Source organism: Callithrix jacchus, chromosome 2, assembly GCF_049354715.1.
Source record: "Callithrix jacchus isolate 240 chromosome 2, calJac240_pri, whole genome shotgun sequence".
NCBI classification, from domain to species: Eukaryota; Metazoa; Chordata; class Mammalia; order Primates; family Cebidae; genus Callithrix; species Callithrix jacchus.
Window position 1 is genome coordinate 4,986,656 of NC_133503.1, and position 23,258 is coordinate 5,009,913.

General features: G+C 45.7%; 1 protein-coding gene across 2 annotated transcripts in view; it reads right to left on the reverse strand.

Moving 5' to 3' along the window:
* The window catches only part of GALNT17 (polypeptide N-acetylgalactosaminyltransferase 17), a 568,205-nt gene that overhangs the window by 277,557 nt on the left and 267,390 nt on the right, over window positions 1-23,258 (reverse strand). For both annotated transcript variants that reach the window (XM_002743912.6, XM_078354172.1), the window contains 2 exons: window positions 16,730-16,904; window positions 10,097-10,294 (listed from right to left, as the gene is read on the reverse strand). In XM_002743912.6, coding sequence (XP_002743958.1) covers window positions 10,097-10,294; window positions 16,730-16,904 — 373 coding nt within the window. The remainder of the gene's footprint in view (window positions 1-10,096; window positions 10,295-16,729; window positions 16,905-23,258) is intronic.

Below are 23,258 nucleotides of genomic sequence, written 5' to 3' on the forward strand. Positions count from 1 at the left end.
TATGAATTTTTCCATCTGCTCCAATGGCAAACTCCCTCCTTCCTCCACGATTCCACATGTCCTTGCACTGAAGTGCTATCACACGCATTTGAAAGCCTGTGTCACCAGCCAGCCCATGAACTCTTTCAGGAGAGGAGAATCATTTCATTTACCAATACTGTCCCTGCTGAAAATGCTTACCTCAAAGCTGAGCACACAATTGGCTCCTAAAATATATTTGCTGATGCATAGGAAAGATACCTCTATTTTAAAGTCTAAAGAAGTCTGATTTCTTCTCTTAGAGCTGTCCTCCTCTGTAAGCCAGTCATATTCCTCTAGGGAAGAAAATATAACCTTCTCCCTTTGTACACATCTGTGCACAGAATTTGAGATCCCAGCGACTATATATCCAGGGCATCCCTTTCAATTAAAGTGATCTAACAGGCTCTAACAGCACTTGTACCTTATAATTTATTATCAAATTACATATTGGATTAAGGATTGTTAATTGTTAACCATTGCCTTGAATTAGTTATTAATGAGTAATGTCACTAATTATAGGACCACATAACATAGAGCAGAGAGGAAACACTGTCACTTTATAGAAGACGCCTGACTCAGCTTTCAGCCAGTTCGCTTAAAGTAACATGCTGTAAAATGTCCCGGCCAGGCATTGTGGCTCACACCTGTAATCCTAGCACTTTGGGAGGCCAACGTGGGAGGGTCACCTGAGGTCGGGAGTTCAAGACCAGCCTGACCAAGATGGAGAAATCCTGTCTCTACTAAAAATACAAAATTAGCCGGGCATGGTGGCACATGCCTGTTCCCAGCTACTCGGGAGGCTGAGGCAGGAGAATTGCTTGAACCCAGGAAGCAGAGGTTGCATTGAGCCAAGATGGTGCCATTGCACTCTAGCCTTGGCAACAAGAGTGAAACTCCATCTCAAAAAAAAAAAAAAAAAAAAAAAGGTCCCATCAGTGGCCCTTTAGCACCTTCCCTCTGATGGTGAAAGTCCCAGGCTTTTGCAGCTGGAGACAACAGTAGAGATCAGCAGTTCTTAAGCTTGAGCAAAAGTTCTCTGAAGGCCGCAGAGCTAAGCCAGGTTTGCATGAACTTATGGTGCACCTAACCTAGGTGTCTTCAGGCTAAATAAATGCTCTTTCATTCTTATCCTACATCTAATTCTCCCCCCATATATACACATAATGTCATGCATAAGAAAATCTGAGTTTATAACAAAGCACAACTGGGGTCAGGTGCAGTGGCTCTTGCTCATAATCCCAGGGCTTTGTGGAGGACAAGGGAAGAGGATTGCTTGAGGCCAACAGATCCAAGACCAGCCTGGGAAACATAGCAAGACCCCTGACTTTCAAACTTGTTTTTTTACCTTATAGCTAGGTGCAGTGGGATCACGTATGTAATCCCAGCACTTTGGGAGGCTGAGGCGGTTGGATCACTTGAGGTGCAGTCCTGCCAACATGATAAAACCCCATCTCCACTAAAAAAGTACAATAATTAGTCAGGTGTGACAGTAGACACCTTTAATCCCAGCTACTCAGAAGGCTGATGTAGGAGAATCACTTGAAACCAGGAGGTGAAGGTTGCAGTGAGTCGAGATGGCACCATGCACTCCAGCCTGGAAGACAGAATGAGATTCTGTCTCAAAAAAATTAAAATATTAAAAGACTAGCTGTGCATGGTGGCACATGGCTGTGGTCCCAGCTCCTCTGGAGGCTGAAGTGGGAGTACCGCTTGAACCCAGGAGTTGGAGGTAGCCACAGTGAACTAAGATCTCACTGCTGCTCTCCAGCCTGAACAACAGAGCGAGATCATAACTCTAAAAGTAAAAATAACTTAAAAACAGAATCCTGCTGGAAATTTTGTTGAATTTAGATTCGTTGCACCTTGAAATAGCCATTATTTTTTCTGCTCTTGGTGAATTCACCCATCTTCATTCCTCTCGGCAATGATTCCAGACCTTTAACCCTTTTTGGGAGCCTCCTACCCAAGGCCCAGCTCTCACTCTCAGCAAGTGAATTTCTCTCCTGTTCACAAGGAAAAATGTGACTCAGACAGCGTGAGCTTGCCCTTCCTACTGTTCAAGACCAAACCACTCTTCGTGGCCTTAGCCCACCCAGGCCTCCTTCTTCAGGATCTTTCTTTCCCAATCAACCCTACCCCTTCCTTTCTGTCTTCAGACTTTCCATTTCACCCCGTTCCATGCCTTCAGATGTATGTACTGTGTTAAAACAGGGCTCTTCATGTCCACAATGGGGCTGAAGACATTCTGACAATAGATGCTATATTCAAAGAGATCTTGCAAAATTTCAATAGATAGACAAACCGATTAGCTGAGGATTTAGGATAAGTAAGTGGAGTCTGGGAGAGGAAGGTATCAGAGGGTTTCCCAGAAGCAAGCTGTACTCCAGGGGAGGGGGGAGAGTCCTACCATCTAACCCCAAGCCTAGTGGCTGGTGTCCCTGGAAGTGGAGCCACATGCTCACTGGTGTGACCCACACTTAGGAAGGGGAACAGGGCCTGTGGAGCACAGGGGAGCCCTATGTCAGGGAAGCCATTGAGGGAATGTATTCTCTCCTTGAGTCCATGAGGGGCGTAGTTTCAAAGGCAAGAACTTCCCAGTGACATGCCGACCTGCCTTCTTTCATGCCTGCACCTGGGAGCTCAGTGGTCTTTGTTTAACATTCGCACACTTGAGAAGATAGACTGCCCAGGTGAGCTTCCTTTGTTTAGAAAAGCCTGTGACAAGCTACGGAAGGACTGTGGACCAAACAACCAATCAGATGCCAGAAATCAAAGATCAATCACTCCAGCAGAAGTTTAAAGGAACTCCTTTCATAGGACAGAAAACTTGAATGGGGTGGGAATAATTTCCAGGTTAAAAGTCCCCCTCTCCCACATCTGGGCAGACTGCATTTCTGGATCACCTCTCATGACAGTGTGGGAGCTCGCTCTCTATTTCTTTCTCCTTTTTCTCTCTCTCTCTGCCTAAATAAATCACTTTCTGCAAAACTCTTCGGGGTCTGATATTTACTTACATGCGCTCACTGTGCCCAGTGGGGTCCTCTCCCACATTCTTGGGTGAGTGAGGGACCAAGGGCCTGGAAGAACACATCCTATCAAGGAGCTGAGACTCCCCCGCATCCTACAACCCAGTCTCACCATGTTTCCACCCAAGAGGGACAAAGGTGTGCAAATCCCAGAAACCAGATATGGAACCTGCCAAAGGAATGTGGACTTGCAACCACCTTAAAAGGATGTCTGCCAAGAAATGCAATGGGTTTCTGAATGTTAATGGAAGAAGCTGTATGCTAATGGAAGAAGCCAGAAACCAAAAACCACATTCTATAGGACTCCACTTACAGGAAATGTCCACACTAGGCAAACCCATAGACATAGAGACAGAAAGTACATCGGCAGCTGTCACGGCTTGGTGGGAGGGAGGAACAGGAAGTGACTGCTTAATGGGCACTGGGTCGCTATTTGGGAGAATAAGAAAACTCTGGAAGTAGATCATGGAGATGCTTACACAACATTGGGAATGTCCTTATTGTCACTAAATCTCACATTTTACAGTGGATAAGATGGTAAAATGTGTGCTACATCTATTTTGCCACAATTAAAAACAACAATATCAATTAAACCCGAAGGGATGCCCTAGACCAGCAGTCCCCAACCTTTTTGGCACCAAGGACTGGTTTCGTGGAAGACAATTTTCCCATGGATGGGGGTGGCAGATATGGACGGTTTCAGGATGAAACTGTTCTACTGCAGATCATCAGGCATTAGATTCTCATGAGGAGCACACAATCTACACCCTTCAAACGTGCAGTTCACAATAGGATCTGTGCTCCTATGAGAATCTAATGCCACCGCTGATCTGATGAGAAGCCACACTCAGGTGGGAACATGGGAGATTGGGAGTGGGTGGAAATACAGAAGCAGCTTTGTGTGCTCACTCACCTGATATTCCCCACCACTCACAGGCTCGGTTCCCAACAGGCTATGGACCAGGACCAGTATCCGTCCACAGCTCAGGGATTGAGGACCTCTGCCCTAGACAGTGGCTCACCAGAGCATGGAGACTCCAGCAATAACAGGACACAGGGCAAACAAGAAGGCAGAAATCGAGAGTGCCTGGGAGAGGCCAGCTGAAGGGAGCCATTGCCTGCATGGGGTTGAGAAAGCAGCCTGGAGGTTCAGATTGCCTATGCCCCAATGTGGTACAGACATTGAAAAAATATATATATTGCCTAATCATTTGGTACTGGCCTTATGACTACTAAGAGTAAATCAGGCTGGGTGTGGTGGCTCACATCTATAATCCCAGCACTTTGGGAAGACTGAGGCAGGTGGATTATGAGATCAGGAGATTGAGACCATCCTGGCTAACATGGTGAAACCCCATCTCTACTAAAACTACAAAAACAAACAAACAAACAAACACAACTAGCCAGGAATGGTATCTCGCACCCAGCTACTTGGGAGGCTGAGACAGGAGAATTACTTGAACCCAGGAGGTGGAGGTTGCAGTGAGCCAAGATTGTACCATTGCACTCCAGCCTGGGCAACAGAGCAAGACTCCATCTCACACATACAAAAAAGAGTAAATGAAAAGCTATATATAAAGCCCTCAATATGCATTGAATAAATGGTAAATCTAATAATAATCAGTTTATCATCATTATTAATATGGATCAATGGTATAACTTTCTATGAACAACAGCTTGTCTTTCTAACTATCCAATCTCTTTTTTTCTTTCTTTTTTCTTTTTTGAGACAGAGCCTTGCTCTGTCACCCAGGTTGGAGTGCTGTGGTGTGATCTTAGCTCACTGCAACCTCTGCCTCCTGAGTTCAAGTGATTCCCCTGCCTCAGCCTCCTGAGTAGCTGGGATTACAGGTATCTGTCACCATGCCCAGCTACTTTTTATATTTCCAGTAGAGATAGGGTTTATCCATGTTGCCCAGGCTGGTCTTGAACTCCTCACCTCAGGTGATTGGCCCACCTCGGCCTCTCAAAGTGCTGGGATTACAGGTGTGAGCCGCTGTGCCCAGCCTCTTCTTCCTGCATTTGTGGTGAGATGTGCCTGCTCCCACTTCACCTTCTGCCATTAGTCAAAGCTCTATGAGGCCTCCCCAAAAGCCAAGCCAATGCCAGTGCCAGGCTTGTACAGCCTGCAGGACTCTGAGCCAATTAAACCTTTTTCCTTGATAAATTACTCAGCCTCAGGTATTTCTTTGTAGCAATGCAAGAACCGCCTAACAGAAAGGAAGTCATCTTTGGAGAACAATCAGAGCTTAAGACAGTAGATTTAAGAAGCTTCTCGACACAGAGGCAAGAAGGGGCTCAGTGCTGCACAAACTCTCACACAGATGAACAAAGGGCTATGGACACACAATGGCACAACTGGAGAGGAATCTCTACAGGCTTAACTGGAGTTCCAGGAAGTCTGGCCATGTTGCTCCTATGGCTTTGAGTGACACTTTCCCCAAATCCCCTAGCCCCACTGACATGGTTTGGCTCTGTGCCCCTGCCCAATCTCATGTTGAATTGGAGTTGTAATCCCCAGTGTTAGAGGCAGGGTCAGGTGGGAGGTGACGGGATCTAGGGGTGGATCCTTCATGAATAGGTTAGCACCATCCCTTTGGAGCTGTGTTTATGATAGAGTTCTCATGAGATCTGGTTATTTAAAAGTGTGTGGGGCCTTCCTCCGTCTCTTCTTCCTCCTACTCTGGCCTTGTAAGATGTACCTGCTTCCCCTTCTGCCATGACTATAAGATTGCTGAGGCCTCCCCAGAAGCAGAAGCCTCCATGCCTCCTGTACTGCCGGCTGAACCCGGGGCCAATTAAACCTCCTTTCTTTATAAATTACCCCGACTCAGATATTTCTTTATAGCAGTTCAAGAGCTAATACACCCTCCATGACACCCACAATACATACCACAGATACCCACTGTCAGTGCAAGATGCATAAATGAAAGCTATCGTGGGAACCACAGAGGTCTCCAAGGGGCTGGGTGCAAAGGCAAGATCAAGTTCTGGGGGCTCGGTGGTCAAAGGCAGTATAGACACATGTGGTTGGGTCCTTGTCGTTTTGAAGAAGAGAGGTTTATTGTCAACATTTAGAAGGTAGGAGATTTCACAAAGGCTCTAGATTTATGGCTTCTCTTAAAATTCTGAAGACATGGCCACGCTGGCCCTATGTACCCCCATCACCATAAAGCAGAGCTGGTGAGATCAGGAGATTGAGACCATCCTGGCTAACATGGTGAAAGGGAGCAGCTGCCCCCTCGGGCAGGACCTGTGTTCTTCCATTCCCCCACCTCTTACCCTTACAATCCGGCCTTTGCCCTCTTTAATGGCACTCACACACTTGCTATACTGGAAACGCTGGTATAAACAAGGAAGAATGGAGGACAAAGAGAAAACCTGAGAAAATAGCTATTTAGCAGGCAGGACAGAAGAGGTATTTATATATAGAAAGGAACTGCAACAGAAGGAATATCCATTCCCTTAATGCAAATCTCCTATATTATGTTGCGTACCAGGAAGTCTTAGTATCTGAAGATGCATCTAATGTAATACCATTTGGATGATAAAACATTCTCCTCGACTCATCTTTCACTGGAGTAAAATTGTAACTATCAAAATTTTGGCATCACAGCAAGAAAGAGAAACTGCCATGTCCTCATGTCTAAGAAAGCATATTGTATCTGCTTAATAATTTCAGAAGGACCATAAAAATTCATCCATGCAATTAAATATCCCCATCAACTATTAACAAATTAAGCATTCTGTAAGTTAAGACACATTAAAAAGAGATAATTGGCATTTGGTTCTATTTTGTACATCAGAGATGCATGTAATATTAATGACTCATGATCATGACTATTTTCTTGAGTCTTTTTAAAGTGCATATTAATCATCTGTTAATGTTACCGTAACTCATGAAATACAAGGTAACTTTTTGCTTGGAGCCTTACACACTCAGATAGTCATTACGGATGTCCGCTGGGCATCCGAAGGTACTCCACTAAAGCACTTCTTTTCCTCTGTCGTTAACACTTACAGTCACACCCCCTTTCTGTCATCAGTCCTGGCTGGAGGCTGGCCTCCTGAGTGTCAGTGTGGACACTTGAGAGAAAACATCTTTCAGCCAACATGTGAAACTCACCGTCTGTCAGTCCATCATTTGAGTTTCATCCCTTTGTGATCTGAAGGTCAACATGTCTTCAAGCACTCACCATTAAGGCTCAAACGTCTCTGAAGGTTTTGCTTTAGTTAATCTTACAGTATTAATATTTTTTGCAGATAGCCAAGGATGTGGTCCTGAAACACTGCGTGATTAACAGTGGGGTAGGAACTGAAACATAGGATAGCTTACTTTCTCTGCTGTAAAAATTTGCCCATGGCTGGCTCTACTCAAATGTAATTTTTCAGCTTTTGGTATGAGCAGGAAAATAACAGAACTTCTCAAAATTCACTCTTTTTTTTAATCTGTGATAGGGTCTCCCTCTGTTGCCCAGGTTGGAATGCAGTGGCACGATCACAGCTCACTGCAGCCTAAACCTCCTGGGCTCCAGCAACACTCCCTCCTCTGCCTCCTGAGTAGCTGGGATTACAAGAGCACACCACCACCCTGGCTATTTCTTTTTTCAATTTCAGTGGAGACAGAGTCTTGCTGTGTTGCCCAGGCTGGTCTTAAACTCCTGAACTCAGGCGATACTCCTGCCTTGGCCTCCCAAGGTTCTGGGATTACAGGTGTGGGCCACTGGGCCTAGCTAAACTGTTACTCGTTAATCACAAATTTTTAAACTGAGAAAGAACTTTATGACTGTCTGTAAAAATTCTTCATTCATCCCTACTCTATTATTCTATCTTACTATCTTACTAAACACCAACAAGCATAACCCTAAAACCGAGCCAGGCACACAGGCCTCTCCTGCCTCTCCCAACTTAGGACAGAACCATGATTTTAAGAGTCACTTTGGCCCTCAGGTAGAACTCACATAACATATTGAACCATAAATCTGGGATCAGAGGATTTTCAACAAAGCCCTTTTCCCCAAATAAGGTACCAATTACAGGTTCCAGAGATTAGGATTTCCACATCACACCTGAAAAGGCCTTTTGATATGGATGGAGGCAGGAAAGTCCTGGCTAGAGAAGGCAGGGACTCTGGTGATAACCCCACCCTCAGGCCTGTGCTCACAGACCTAAAGGAGGACAGCTATTTCTGTTTTCGCACTCAAAAGGTTGCCTTTTGGCCTACCACAACCCCCCATCCTGTGCCCATAAAAACCTGGGACCGTAGTGGGCACAGACATAGGCAGCTGGACATTGAGAGGAGCAGAAGAACACACGGACAGACAACAGCAGAATGACATGGATGCTGAGGGGAGTTAGGCCGGGGGTAGTTAGAGGAGAGTCTGGCAGTTGGGCTACCCAACTCCAGGGAAAGACCACCTTCCCACTCCATCCCCCTTCCGGCTCCCCATCCCTCTCATTGAGAGCTACCTCCACCACTCAAGAAGACCTTGTGCTCATTCTCCAAGTCCACATGTGATTTGGCTTTTCTGATACACTAGGGCAAGAACCTGGGATACAGAAAGCCCTCTGTTCTTGTGATAAGGCAGAGGGTCTAACTAAGCTGATGAACACAACCTGCCTGCAGATGGCAAAGCTGAAAGAGCACACTGTAATACATGCCCATTGGGACTTCAGGAGCTGTAAACACTCAACCCTAGACACTGCCACAGGGTCAGAGCCCAAAAATGCTCCTTGCAACCTGCCCATCTGCATGATGCCCCTAGGGCTTTGAGCAGTGGGGCACTGAAGAAGCAAGCCACACCCCTGCCACATGCCCTGCAAAGGGGATAAGGGAACACTCTCATCATTTCACTTTTTCCCAAATGAGGGTCCATTCACAGGTTCCAGAGATTAGGAAAGGACTTTGCAGATGTGATTAAGTTCAGTATCTCAAGATGGGGAGATGATTCCAGATTCCCTTCTGGAAGCTGGAAAAGGCAAGGAGATGGATCTCCCTGAGAGTCCGCAGAGGGACCCAGTCCTCCTTGATTTTAGCTCCATCGGCTCATTGCAAACTTACAGCATCAAGAACTGCAGCAGCATCTATCTGTGCTATTTCAAGTCATCATTTTCACAGAAATTCGTTACAGCAGCGAGAAAACTCATATACCATCGAAATCAACCTAAGGCATTCAACCGCCTTGTTTTTTTTTTTTTTTGAGATGGAGTTTTGCTCTTGTTGCCCAGACCGGAGTGTAATGGCATGATCTCAGCTCACTGTCAGCTCCAACTTCCGGGTTCACCTCAAAGTGATTCTCCTGTCTCAGCCTCCCAAGTAGCCGGGATTACAGGCACCCACCACCATGCCCGGCTAATTTTTGTATTTTTAGTAGAGACGGGGTTTCACCATGTTGGCCAGGCTGGTCTCGAACTCCTGACCTCAGGTGATCCACCCACCGTGGCCTCCCAAAGCACTGGGATGACAGGCATGAGTCACCATGCCCAACCTTAACTTCCTTTCTATTTGAGTTTTGCAACTGATATGCCTCAAGATATTGATCTCCATATCCAGAGGGGCAGCTGGGTGGGACCCAGGCAAGAGCCATAAAGAGCTCCCCCACGGCCCTCCAGTTCCGCAGAATGCCACACATGCTTGTCCTTTTCTACGATCCTGCATCATGGACAACAGTGCAAACATGGCAACAGTACAAGGCTTCAGGTATAAAATAGCCCCAGAAAAAATAACTTTCAAACTTCATCCTTAAAAGCTCCTGAACACAGCTCCTCTTATACAAGGAAGAATAAAGAAGTGTGAACATGACTATCATTTTGAAACTTTCGGTATCGCCGTTGGAAAGCTGCACTTGAAAACTTTAGATAAAGGTGAAAAATGCAACATCCTCCCTCTGCAGGAAAGCTGTGATCCTGAGACACCCGCGCACGGCTCCTGGAGAGCTGTGTGCACACAGGGCCTCCAGCCCAAGGCAGGCTTCCCTGGCCTCTCACTGGTTCCTTTTTACCCTTGAATTTGGGGGCTCACTGGCCACCAGAGCTCACCAGCCACAGACCTGATGGGGAGAGAAGGGTCTCCGGCGTCCCACCAGTCTTTTGGGGGGCTGATGTACATGCACCACAGCTCCCAGCTGTACCCATGGGCCGAGTTCTCGTACCGCTGCACCTCAAAGTTGTCCTGTTTGATGTTGTCGATGGAGGGGAGGATCACACGCTTCCGGTTTTCCTGGATGCGGGACAGAACCGGCTCAGCCCTGAAACACAGAGAATCAGACATGAAACCTCTCTTCCCTCTCCTGAGGCACAACTCCAAAGACCACAGGGAATGAACAGCATTTGGCTAAAAGGCTGGGCTTTGGGAAGCCTGGAACTCAGATGGAAACTGAGGTTCCCAGGGACCCGCCCACGTTGGATCCTGCAGCTTCACACCTAGGCTGGGAAGTGTGTGAAATCCGCTCACACCTTCACCCTTATGGGCAGAAGTGATGCCTGCTTCGGCCTGAAAAGCCTGGAATGAGAGTTCAGAATGTGGGGTCTCCTTCCGAAGCAAGTGCCAAGTCTCACTTTCATATCGACAGTGGACTCTATGATTTACATTGCATGACAGGTTTTTAAAAATTTTTATTTATTATACTTTAAGTTCTGGGGTACATGGGCAGACCGTGCAGGTTTGTTACATAGATATACATGTGCCATGGTGGTTTGCTGCATCCATCATCCCGTCATCTACATTATATATTTCTCCTAATGCTGTCCCTCCCCAATTCCCCCACTCCCTGCTATCCCTCCCTTTGCCCTCCAGGCCCCGACAGGCCCTGGTGTGTGATGTTCCCCTCCCTGTGTCCATGTGTTCTCATAGTTCAGCACCCACTTATGAGTGAGAACATGCAGAGTTTGGTTTTCTGTTCTTGTGTCAGTATGCTGAGAACGATGGTTTCCAGCTTCCTCTGTGTCCCTGCAAAGGACATCATCCTTTTTTATGGTTGCATAGTATTCCATGGTATATATGCACCTCATTTTCTTTATCCAGTCTATCATTGATGGGCATTTGGGTTGGTTCCAAGTCTTTGCTCTTGTGAACAGTGCCAAAATAAACATACGTGTGCATGTGTCTTTATAACAGAATGATTTATAATCCTTTGAATATATATCCAGTAATGGGATTGCTGGGTCAAATGCTATTTCTATTTCTAGGTCCTTGAGGAATCGCCATACTGTCTTCCACAATGGTTGAACTAATTTGCACTCCTGACAGTTTTATAGAGTGTCCTCAGTTTCCCCCCAGGGCACTGACTAACACTGCTTGTTTTTCTGCTGCCACTGAATTCCTTTTCCCAAAATAGGTCACTTCTGCCTGGGATGGCCTGGTTTTAATAGGCATTTCACTGGCTTCTCTCTCTCTCTCTCGCTCTCTCTCTCTCTCATTCTCTCTGTGTGTGTGTGTGTGTGTGTGTGTGTGTGTGTGTGTGACTACTTCAGTTGTTTTAATTGATTATTTAATTGATTTCTTAAAAGGGATCTAATGGAATTGGTTAGTATTAGAAGGCTGGAAACTAATTAAATGCAAAGGCAGGCAGAATCCTGCCCTGCTCACTTCCCCAGCTCCAGGCTGCAGCGGGCATTCATCAGGGATCTGGCTCCAGGTTCAAGGTGTAGCCCGGCTGGCTTAGGAGACAGCAGATGGTCAGACACCTTCACCACCGTTCGCCTCCGAGGCAGACACAGGAAGAGATAGTTTCCCACATTTGAGAAGGAGAAGATGGCTCTCTCCTAAGCCAGGGCATGAATCTCCCAGCTTACAACAGAATGCAGGCTTTGGAACAGAGTCACGCGAAAATCCCATTCCTCTGCATTATCAGGAAGAATAATGAGAACACACAGTCGACAGCCCATCTCTTTGCATTTGCAGCTATTGAATTACCTGTTGGCTTATCTCATCTTTCTATTTAAAATGAGCAATAAAATATACCCTGGGCCATTACCTGCTTCCAATACTTTTGCACACACCATATAAGCTGAAGCCAAATGGCACTGATTTTCCAAGGCTTCCAGGCAGGCTTAGGAGCATGGCCCTGGCCAAGTCTCCACTCATGAAATTCTCCCCTGGGAATGCCCTTTGCTATTGGCAGAAAGCCTCGCCACCTAAGGAGGCTTAGACCAAGTACCACCTCTCTCACTACCTGCTCCCAAGACCAAGTACCACGTTTCCCATGGGACTTCTTCCTCTCAACTCTTAGACCATTTCTCCCCTTATTTAAGTCACGATGACTGCACAGCTGCCTTTGCTAATAATCTCTGAACACACACTGTTTTTCCTCATGAACTAATCATAGCTGACCTTTACTGAGCACTTGCTGGTGCAAGGCACCATTCTAAATATTTCACATGTGCTGACTGATGCAACCCTCCAAGATAATCCTATGAGGTAAATATCATGACCACCATTATCCAAATGAGGAGACTGAGGCCCAGGGAGGTTAAGTAGCTTGCCTCAGGCTACACAGACAACTGGTGGTAGAAGCAGGTTTCTAATGTAGCTGGTCCAGTTCATGTCTTCACTCTGAAGCTCCTTGACCTCCCTGATGAACCATGATGAACCCCCATCCAAGTCCAGGCCATGCATATAGAAGCATTTAGTTCAGCCTATCCATCAGCTGTGAAAGAGCCACTGAGTATGAAGGCAGAAGACCTTGGTTCCAATAATATTTCTGTGGCTGAGAAGCCTGATCCCACTGTCCATGGGACAATGTATGATGGTTCCCAATAATTTGCTTCCTCTTCCCTGGGGATGTCCTGCCTATTACCAAATGGCCTGCAGTGCCTCCCTAGAGAGGGACATTCCTTCCCCCAACCTCCAATTAACACTTAACCTGGACCTGTGAATTGGTTTGCCAAGGGGATGCAAGCTAATGTGACAGTGTCACATCAGAGAAGAAACTGTAATAGCCATTTCCAAGTTCAGCCACTGTTCTTTTCCCTGAGCCACCAACATGGGATATCCTAGATGGGAGGATTCCTTGGCTCTCAGAACAGAGGATAAATCAAGCACAGCCACAGCCAGACAACCACAGCTGACATGCCATGCACACAAGAGAGAAACATGTATTGTCATAAGTCATTGAGACTGGAGATTATTATTGCGGTAGAACCTGGTAAAATTGAGACACACTGTCTATCTCGTAGCGAAGAGCCGCAAAGGAGTTTTAATTCGAAGGGGATTCTATGCCACCTGGTAGAAGTGTGGAAAATGAGTCTGAATGGCAAAGACTAAATTCACAGAAATCAGTGAGAATTAGAAGATAAGTGGATTAGACTACAGAGACTGGAATTAGACTGTAGACCTGAGGGCAGACACCAAACCTGCCAGCGTTTGAATCCCAGCTGAGCGTCTTTTAGACACAAGAAGAAGTTCCTCTTCAAAGAGCTTAATTTATTTAGTTTCCTTGTTCTTTGTTCCCCGCTTTCAAGGCCAGACTTCCTTAGCCTTTGTGCCTCCCTGCCTTAGTTTCAGTAAACAACTTTCCAGTCCAGCCTAATCTACAAAGCCCACATCTACTACTCACTCTGTAAATTACCCCTCCTGCTGCAATGGCTCTTCCCACTGAAACTGCCCTTTCCTCCTCATTATGCACACCCCATGCACTCTTCAAGTTAGCCAATCAGGTTCAACTTAGATTGTGCGGTCCAACTCCAGCCAATGGAGGCAGGACACACTAGCAGAAACAAACTGCATTAGGAATAAACATTTCTTCCCTTCTTTGTTCAGGGTGCTCTCATGGCAACCAGCCCTGCAAGCAGCACCCTTCCACAGAAATAAATTTGCCTTGCTGAGAAATCCTTTGCATAAGTGCTCATTTTCTTTGCAACTCTGAGCTTTTATTCCCAAGTGTCCAACCATCCCAGTTTGTGCAGGACTCTTCCAGCCTTACCACTGAAAGTCCTGAGAAATCATTCAGCACCAGACTTCTTACTAACTAAGCAACCCAGGATACAGGTTATTTAACCTCTAACTTGATGGATCATTGGTTAGTTAGCAAAAATCATCTGACCATGCTTTAAAACTGGAACATCCTATTCCAGTTTTAACATGATTTTGGCATTTTGTGGCCTCACTCTTTGTGCATCTAAAATCTTCTAATGCCCATATGCTCAGCAGACCTAGAACAGCACCAGGGATATGGCAGGTATCTAGCAAGTATCTGTCAAAAGAATGAGTTCCAGCAGTGACCACTTTTGTTTAGGCTAATGTTAAGGAAGAGCCAAGCTGGGAGAGCGGTGGTCAAGACAGAGAGAAAGAGGGAGATAGGAGAAACAGCAGACAAAGCTGGCTGGAGCTGGAGGTTGACTGGATGAGTAACATGATGGCAAGGGGAAAATCAAGGGAAAGGGGCATGTGTGGGGACCAACCAATTTGAAAGGAAAGAAAAGAGGCGCGATGGTGCCAAGGAAAAGACAAGGTATGCCAAGCCTGAGGCTGTGATAGAACATTCACATGTCTCTGTTCAGAAGGCTTCTATGATAGCTCAGTGCTTGTCTAACTAGAGCATGCATCAGAGTCCCCTGGAGAGCTGGTTACAACAGACTGCTGGGTCCCACCTGCACGGCTTCTGATTTCAGGGGACTGGGTGGAGCCCAGGAATTTGTATTTCTTCAAGTTCCCACATTCTGCAGATGCTGTGGGTCCAGGCACCACACTTTGGGAATGATTATTACTCGTGATAAATGGCTCTGGAGCTCAGAGAGAGATGGGGACAGAAGACATACAGCTGGAAGTCACAAGGGTTTGATGACAGCAAAATACTAGGAGGGAAAATTGGTGTCTAAGATGGCAACAGACCCTAGTGTGCAGTTGAAGAAGTCAGTGTTATCAGTGGCCCCAGATTTCTTATGTGGTCATGTGCATAAATGTAGGAAGTAGAAAAGTTTTTCTTCAAAGTTTCCTTTCTTGTTAAAGAATAAATCCTAAGTGTTAGAAATAATAGTTTGTTTTAAAGACTTTCTTCAAAACTTTCTTCCTTTTTGCTTATAACTCTTTATTAAGCCCTATCCTATGCAGCTGTTAGACAAGCTCATAGGCAGGTAGTACATTCTACGACCTTGTACTTTAACCAAGATATTTATACTATTACTTTTCTAAGTCCTTTCGGAAGCAATTTCCTGTCCCTTCCTTATTTGGACTTCCTCTTTTCCTTTTGTTCTCCATTGCCTTTAACTATTCAAGAAAGTTTTAAGTTATTGGCCAATCAGGTTCAGTTTTAGATTGTGAGGTCTGGCTCCAACCAATGGAGATCAGACACAGCAGTAAGGACGGCCCCAAATGCATAAAAGACAAATAATGTCCGCTTTTCTTTGTTCATCGTACTCAAGTGGCAGGACTGCTTGTGAGAGCACCCTTTCTGCAAGAAGTAAAGATGGCCTTGCTGAGAGATCCTTTGTCTCAGTGCCGATTTCTCTTTGTGGCACCGAGCATCTGTTTCCAACAATAAACACTGTCTTTTCATCCCGCCATCAAAAGGATTCTAGAGCTTGTTGCAAATGAAGAAGAACAGACATTTTAATGTTAATTAGTGATGGGATGTTGGTTCTTCAAATCTAGTACAGTGAACAACACTTACTCAAGACAGCCTCAGTGAGTGTAAATAAACACATTTGTGAACTACCAAACTCTGCTTCTTACTAATTAAGCAATCCAGGGTACAGGTCATTTAACCTCCAACTTGATGGATCATTGGTTAGTTAGCAACAATCATCAGACCAGGCTTTAAAACTGGAAAGTCCTATTCCAATTATAACATGATTTTGGCACTTTTGTGGCCTTACTCTTAGTGCATCCAGAATCTTCTACTTCCTGTACACTCAACCAATTTCTCACATACTGTTCTTTCACCTGGAAAAATATCAGGGCCACTTCACCTTCCTCTGAATGATGTTAAAGATAATCCCACACATTCTGGGAAGCTTTAAGTGAGTAGTTAGAATTATAACTATATCTCTTTTCTCACAATGACAGTTAACCATTCTCTTCTGCAAAGAGAACAGCAAAGAAGGAAAAGAGAACAATAAAAATATGGCTGCCTTGTGCCATTTGCAAGAATTCTGTTGAATTCTGTCTAATTGAGATATTATTTTCTTTTTCTCTTTTCTTTTTCTTTTTTTGAGATGGAATCTCTCTGTGTCACCCAGGATAGAGTGCAATGGTACAATCTTGGCTCACTGCAATCTCCGCCTCCCAGGTTCAAGCAATTCTCCTGCCTCAGCCTCCTCAGTAGCTGGGATTACAGGCATGCACCACTATGGCTGGCTAATTTGTATTTTTAGTAGAGATGGAGTCTCACCATGTTCCCCAGGCTGGTCTTGAATTCACTCAAATGATCCACCCACCTCAGCCTCCCAAAGTGTGGGGATTACAGGCACGAGCCACCATGCCCAGCCTGATACATCATTTTCACTGGGGATTTTGATGATGATGACAAGATGCAAATGATGGTGAACTGAACAGATGGCAGACAAATTTCTCCCTGCTCCCTGTTTTATCCCAGACAATAGAATCACTTTCTTCTTCAATGAGCCTTTCTCCATTCTTCCAATGCCCCTACGGGTGACAGGTGCAATACCCCATCTCCCAGATTCCACCCCTCTCAACCACAGCACAGGTCTTGAGCACCCCTGAGTTTCAGCTCATGACCTACCAGCCAGCAGTGAATTCCACATGGGCATCAAAGAAGCCAGTGACCTGCCCGGTGGCCACCTTCCAGCCCTCAATGCGAGCGCGGATCAGGCCTTCCCTCTTCCGATTTCTCACCACCTTCACCAGCCCGGGGTAGCGTTTGTGGACATACTCCTCCAGGGGGACCTTCAGTTCCTCTGCAAATGACAAAATACAAGGTCTGCAAACATGTCATTTCGAATTTGCATCTATCCCACTGCAATGCCCACAGATCTTCAGGGAGTTCAAAGATATCAAAACAAAATTGCCTGTTAGTCATTCTGGCAAAACAGAAACTCTCATCAGTCTGGGAGTAGGAAGACATCTCAGATGCATTCACCCAGGACAGCTATCTTCTGACAGCTTGCAATCCATACAGCCCTTGGAAACCACACCTAGCTTTTATATCCTGGCTGCTGTGAGCCAGCACATGTCCTTCGGGATTCCTTTTCTTCAGGGCCCTTCCTCCAACTTGGCCAGAATCCTTGTCCTTGTCCTCGTCCTCCTGCCACCCCAGGGTCCCTCTGGTTTATCCATTTCTATATCGACTTTTCCATCTGCACAGACTTGTTCTTACAGTAACGCATTTTGGGATGCAAAAGAAGTCTTTGCTGTTTAAGAAATGCTATCCTGGGGCAGAACTAATGCTACCAGGGATTGGATACTCTCCCTTCTGCAACCAGCAGGTGGGAAAGTGCTTCATTTCTGAGCTAATTTGATCCTTGCAGAAACCCTAGGAGATTGCTAGATTAATTCCATTAATTAACTAGATTAATTCCATTTTGCAAATGAAGACATAATCTCAGGGAGGCTAACCTGTTCCAAGGTCATGTACGGGGTAACGGGAGAGCTGAAACACAACCCAACTGAATCTAACTCTATAAAGATTGATACCCAGCCAGGTGTGGTGTTGTGCACCTGTACTTCCAGCCAGTCATGAGGCTGAAGAAAGAGGATCACTTGAGCCCAGGAGGTGGAGGCTATCATTATACCACTGCATTCCAGCCTGGGCAGCAGAGCAAGAGCCGGTCTCTAATTTTAAGAATAAATAAAAATAAAGGCATCTTATTTAAAAGAGTGGTACTTTGTGTGCATAAAAATCACCAGTAGGGAGGAAAAGGAGGAACTAGCAGGGAAGGCATTCTTAGATACCTGCCGTCAGTGCTGGGGAACTCAGGGACATGCCACTGAGGGCCACAGATCAGGGAATGCTGCAAGGGGAACCCCGCCTGCTCACCAGGGTTGGCCTGTGACTGCAGGAAGCTCCATAAATTCAGGGAGAATATTCTGAATGCTGAGCGCCAGGCACAATGCCAGGAGTTAGGCAGGCACTGTTAGCTCTTAGCTGGCACGTGACCTGCGACCTACTCGTGGCTCTTCCCAGGAACAGGATGTCAGCTCCTGGCTACACCAGCCACCACGTCCAGGTATCAAACGAATTCCTCATTTGCTAAGCAGCTGCAACATTTCAGGGGAGGTATATGGGCAGGGGATTGGCAAGTTGGAAAAAGAAAGTGAGGGTCATTACCACTAGCCTTCTCACATCTAGAGAGCTTTGAGAGGCATTAAAGGGGTGAAGGAGAACGCCTCATCCTTTGGTACTAGTCTCATGGCTGCTCAGACTAAAGGAGAAGCTACATGTATAAAGCACTCAATATCCACTCAATAAATGGTAAATCTAATAATAATTGGTTTACCATCATTGTTAATATTGATCAATTGCATAACTTCCTATGAACAACCACTTGTCTTTCTTACTAGCCAATATCAATTTTATTTTCATTTATTTTTATTTTTTTGAGACAGAGTTTCACTCTTGTTGGCCAGGCTGGAGTGCAGTGTCGAGATCTTGGCTCACTGCAACCACTGCCTCCAGGGGGTTCAAGTGATTCTCCTGCCTCAGCCTCCTGAGTTGCTGGGGTTACAGGCATGCATCACCATGCCTGGCCAATGTTTGTATTTTTAATGCAGTTGGGGTTTCACATTGGCCTGATTGGTCTCAAATTGCTGGCCTCAAGTGATCCGCCTACCTTGGCCTCCCAAAGTGCTGGGATTACAGACGTAAGCTACGGCATCCAGCCAGATGCCACTGATTTAAAAAGAGAAAAAAAAAGAGAAGAGGAAGAACAAGTTGATGAATTTCTCTGGGGACAAGCTGAGGTGTCTAGAGGGCATTCTGGTGTATGCAGCTGAACCACAATGGTCTAGAAGTGACAAGGCATGGCAGAGGTGTCAGGACTGTGTGATAAGGGATGATGTCCTAACATGGAGAAACCCCAACTCTACTAAAAATACAAAAACTACTACCTGGGTATGGTTGAGGCAGGAGAATTGCTAGAACCTGGGAGGCAGAGATCGCAGTGAGCCGAGATTGCCTCACTGCACTCCAGCCTGGGTGACAGAGTGAGACTTCATCTCAAGAAAAGAAGAAGAAAGAAGGAGAAGAAGGAGAAAGAAGTGGGGGAAGAGGAAGGGGGAGGAGGAGGAACAGGAAGAAGAAGGAGGCCTATGAGAAAGAGGGTGACAGTTCCAGGAACTACAGTGAAGAAGGGTTAGAACCACACTTTGTGGAACACATGTATTTAGGAGGCAGGAAGAAGCACTAGTAAACAATCGTGGCTCACTGCAGTCTCAACCTCCCAGGCTCAAGCAATCCTCCTGCCTCAGCCTCCCGAGCAGCTGGAACTACTGGCATACACCACTACGCCCAGCTAAGTTCTTTTGTTTTGCAGAGGGCTAGATAGAGAATGTAGAAGGAAGAAGGGCTGAAGAAGCCATGCTCAAGGGAGTACAGACAGGTGTGCAAGGAGGAACCACAGTCCTCAAACTTAATAAGCCAAGAGCATCATTGGGAGGTGTTGAAACAGACTCCAACACTTTGCAGGGTAATGCTCCTATGACGCTGCCTCAGAAGCATTATCCTGTAAAGCGTTTGGCAGGGTTTCTACAAGAAGCATATGTGCATTCATTTTATAAATATTTAAAGGGAGCCTCTGCGGGTGAGAAGGACAGTGTCCCTGTCCTCAAAAGGTTGCTCAACCTCTGGGGTCAGTAAAGTCAAATGCATTAGAGAAAATGAGAGCAGAGAATGGCCTGTTATCTAGACAAACAGAAGGACCCTGATGGCACCAGTGAGAAGAAAGAAATCCCTTCCAGATGCAGCTGTCTCTAGCGGGGACACAGTCAACACAGTGAGAACTGGATGAGGTCATCTCAAGAGGGACTTCCAGAGAGCCTGGCTCTGGTAGAAGACATTGAGACAACCTAAGAGCATTAGGGTGTTGAGGTTTGAAAATGGAGAGAAACGGAAGTTGAAGTGGAGGGCAAGAGCCCAAATTGACCCTAAAGTGAATGAGTCCATAAATTAGCCAAGTAAAACCAGACCCCCAGGTCCACCATGGAAGCACATAAATCCCCGACCTAATGCTGCCAGCCACAGTGGCCCATGCCTGTAATCCCAGCACTTTGGGAGGCCTAAGCAAGCAGGTCGCTTGAGCTCAGGAGTTCGAGACCAGCCTAGTCAAATAGTGTGACCCTGTCTCTATTAAAAATACAATTAGCCAGGCATGGTGGCACATCCCTGTAATTCCAGCTACTCAAGAGGCTGGAGTAGAAGTGTTTGAACCTGGGAGGTGGAGGTTGCAGTGAGCTGAGATCGTGCCACTGCACTCCAGTCTGGCTGACAGAGCAAGACTCTCACAAGAAAAAGAAAGAAAGAAAGAAAGTCACCCCCTCACCTAAGATCCTTGATTATCCTTAACAGATGAAACCACTCTAGGATATTATAAGAACACCAAGAAAAACATCTTACTTTCTTTATTTCCTCACCAACAAACTCAGAGAAGAAAACAGAAACTCATTTCTGCAAAAATAAATGCAGAAACCTCATTTCGGCAAAAATAAATGTTTTGAGTCCAATACAAAATTGGCCAAGTGCCATTTGGAAACTTGCTGTTTCTTAAGATTTTGATAAACAGCATTTGAGAAGGTTGAAGGGGAGAAGCAAACACTGCCCGTGATTGGGAAAACTGGCAAGGGAGGAATGCATACCTGCTCTTTAACAATCAAACACACATGTCATCCAGTTGTATGGAGCATAAATTGGCAAAAAGAAAGTTACAAAACAGTAAGAACTAAAGCAAGGAACATTCCAGAATTCTGTCTCAATCCCACACTCTCAGTGAGATGACAGAATAAACTATGGGAACCATCCCTGGTCTCAGAGTCCTGCTCAGGAGCAAGTATTAACCTAGTAGACTTGAAATTGCCCCTATACACTTTATAAAATTAATCAGGAAGCCAGGCACAATGGCTCATGCCTGTAAACCCAGTACTTCAGGAGCCCAAGGTGGGTGGATCACCTGAGGTCAGGAGTTCAAGACCTGTCTGGCCAACATGGTGAAACCCCATCTCTACTAAAAATACAAAAATTATCTGGGCATGGTGGCACATGCCTGTAATCTCAGCTACTCGGGAGGCTGAGGTGGTAGGATTGCTTGAATCTGGGAGGTGGAGGTTGCAGTGAGCCAAGATCATGCCACTGCACTATAGCCTGGGCAACAGAGTGAGACTCTGTCTCAAAAGAAAAAATTATCAGAAAAGATGGGATGGGGAAAATTAAAATAAACCAAGCATGCAGCACATTCAGGATTAATCATTAGTCTCTGACCTGGTTCCTCATAGATTCTTGGTGCCTATCGTCCTAGAATGACTAGGACAATAGACCCTGTTACAATATTACAGTCCTCCTTAACTGCTCTATAGATAACAACTTGAACATTATAAAACATTAAGTTTTCCCTTTGAGATATTCTTTCAGGTACTGAATACCAATGAAACTGCTGACATCAGCTGGTCTGACGAACCCCACAAGAAGCTGACTCACCAGAAAATGAAGTTTCTACATCCTAATGATTTCATCCCCTTTATGCTGATCAATCAATAACCTCAATTCTCCAGCCTCTCACCTTCCACGATCCCCTTAAAAGCTCCAGCCCAGAAATCCTCATGGAGGTGGATTTGAGGATCTCCCTCTGTCACCTCATTTGGGTACCCTATGGTCATGAAACTCTTTCTCTGTTGCAAACCCTGCTGTCTCACCTGCTGTCTCAGTGTAATTGGGATATTTCTGCACAGTGGATGTACGAACCTGGTGGTCCTAAAACAGATTCGGCTCTGCTTCCAGAACCAATGCAAAAGTCTCAGTGCTTGGGAATTTTATGTGGGCTTGGGAAGTGGCCACCTAGTCCAGGGTTGGGCCAAGTGTGCGTATCCACAATGGTGGGCAACCTGACCTCTCAACTCTCACACAGTTATTAAACCTTGATGATGAGACTTACTGAATATTTCAATTGCCCTTCAAGATAGGGAGATTCAGGAGAATCCACCTAAGCTTAGATGAGTGAGTGTTCTTCAAACTTTAACCTGCATCAGAAGCACCAGTAAGTCTGAGGTGGCCCAAGAACTTATATTTCTTACAAGCACACATCAGCTGTTGTGCTAAGTGCACTTGGCTCTGACTTAGCATTTACCCTCCCTGCCTAACTGGATCTGGGATTAATCAGACCCTGAGTGTGGACCAGAGCTTACCCCAACTGAGCTGACATTCCAGAATTCCAGTGTTGCCCTGTCCATCTCCACTTTCCCTACTACCTGGGACCTACTTGTCCTGCTTCATCTAAAAGATTGAATCCCTTGGAAGTGAACTTGGCTTACATGGTGAGGGTTTTCCATGCTGTTTCTGAAAATGGGATCTTTTTAAAATATATATACATATACACACATACACACATATATACAGTATATTTATATATATAAATATATATACATACACACATACATATACAGGGACAGAGGCAGAGACAGGGTCTGGCCTTGTTCCCCAGGCAGGAGTGAAATGGTGCTGTCATGGCTCAAGCCATGCAATCCTCCTGCCTCAGCCTCCTGAGTACCTGGAACTACTGGCATGCACTACCATAGCTAAATAATTTCTTTTATTTTGTAGAGATGAGGTCTTGCTTTGTTGCACAGGCTGGTTTCAAACTCCTGGCCTCAAGCAATTCTCCCATCTTGCCCTCCCAAAACTCTGGAATTATGGGTGTGAGCCACTGAGCTTGGCTCCAAAACTGGGATCCTGATGGCTGGCCCTCTCTGCGTGGGGAATTTCACAATTGGGTCAGTCCCTGGACAAGGATCCCATATGGTCCTGCCTTCTGCTTTCATTCCCTGTTCCTGTTACCACTGCTACTAATGCTATGATTCTCCAATACTCCTGACACCCTCAGCCCCCATTACCACCACTGCCATGCTTATCACCAACACCTCTCCCTGCCAGCAGCTGCTGAGGTTTGGGCACGCTGCTCACTGTGAATGCATGGGTTGTGACAGCTGGGGACGAGAAAATGGCACATATGGCATGTTCCAATTAAGAAACAAAATAGAACGAAAATGCCTGCCAGTATTCCCAGAGTGAGAATCACTGGGGACCTTCTGAAAATGCAGGTTCCAAGGCT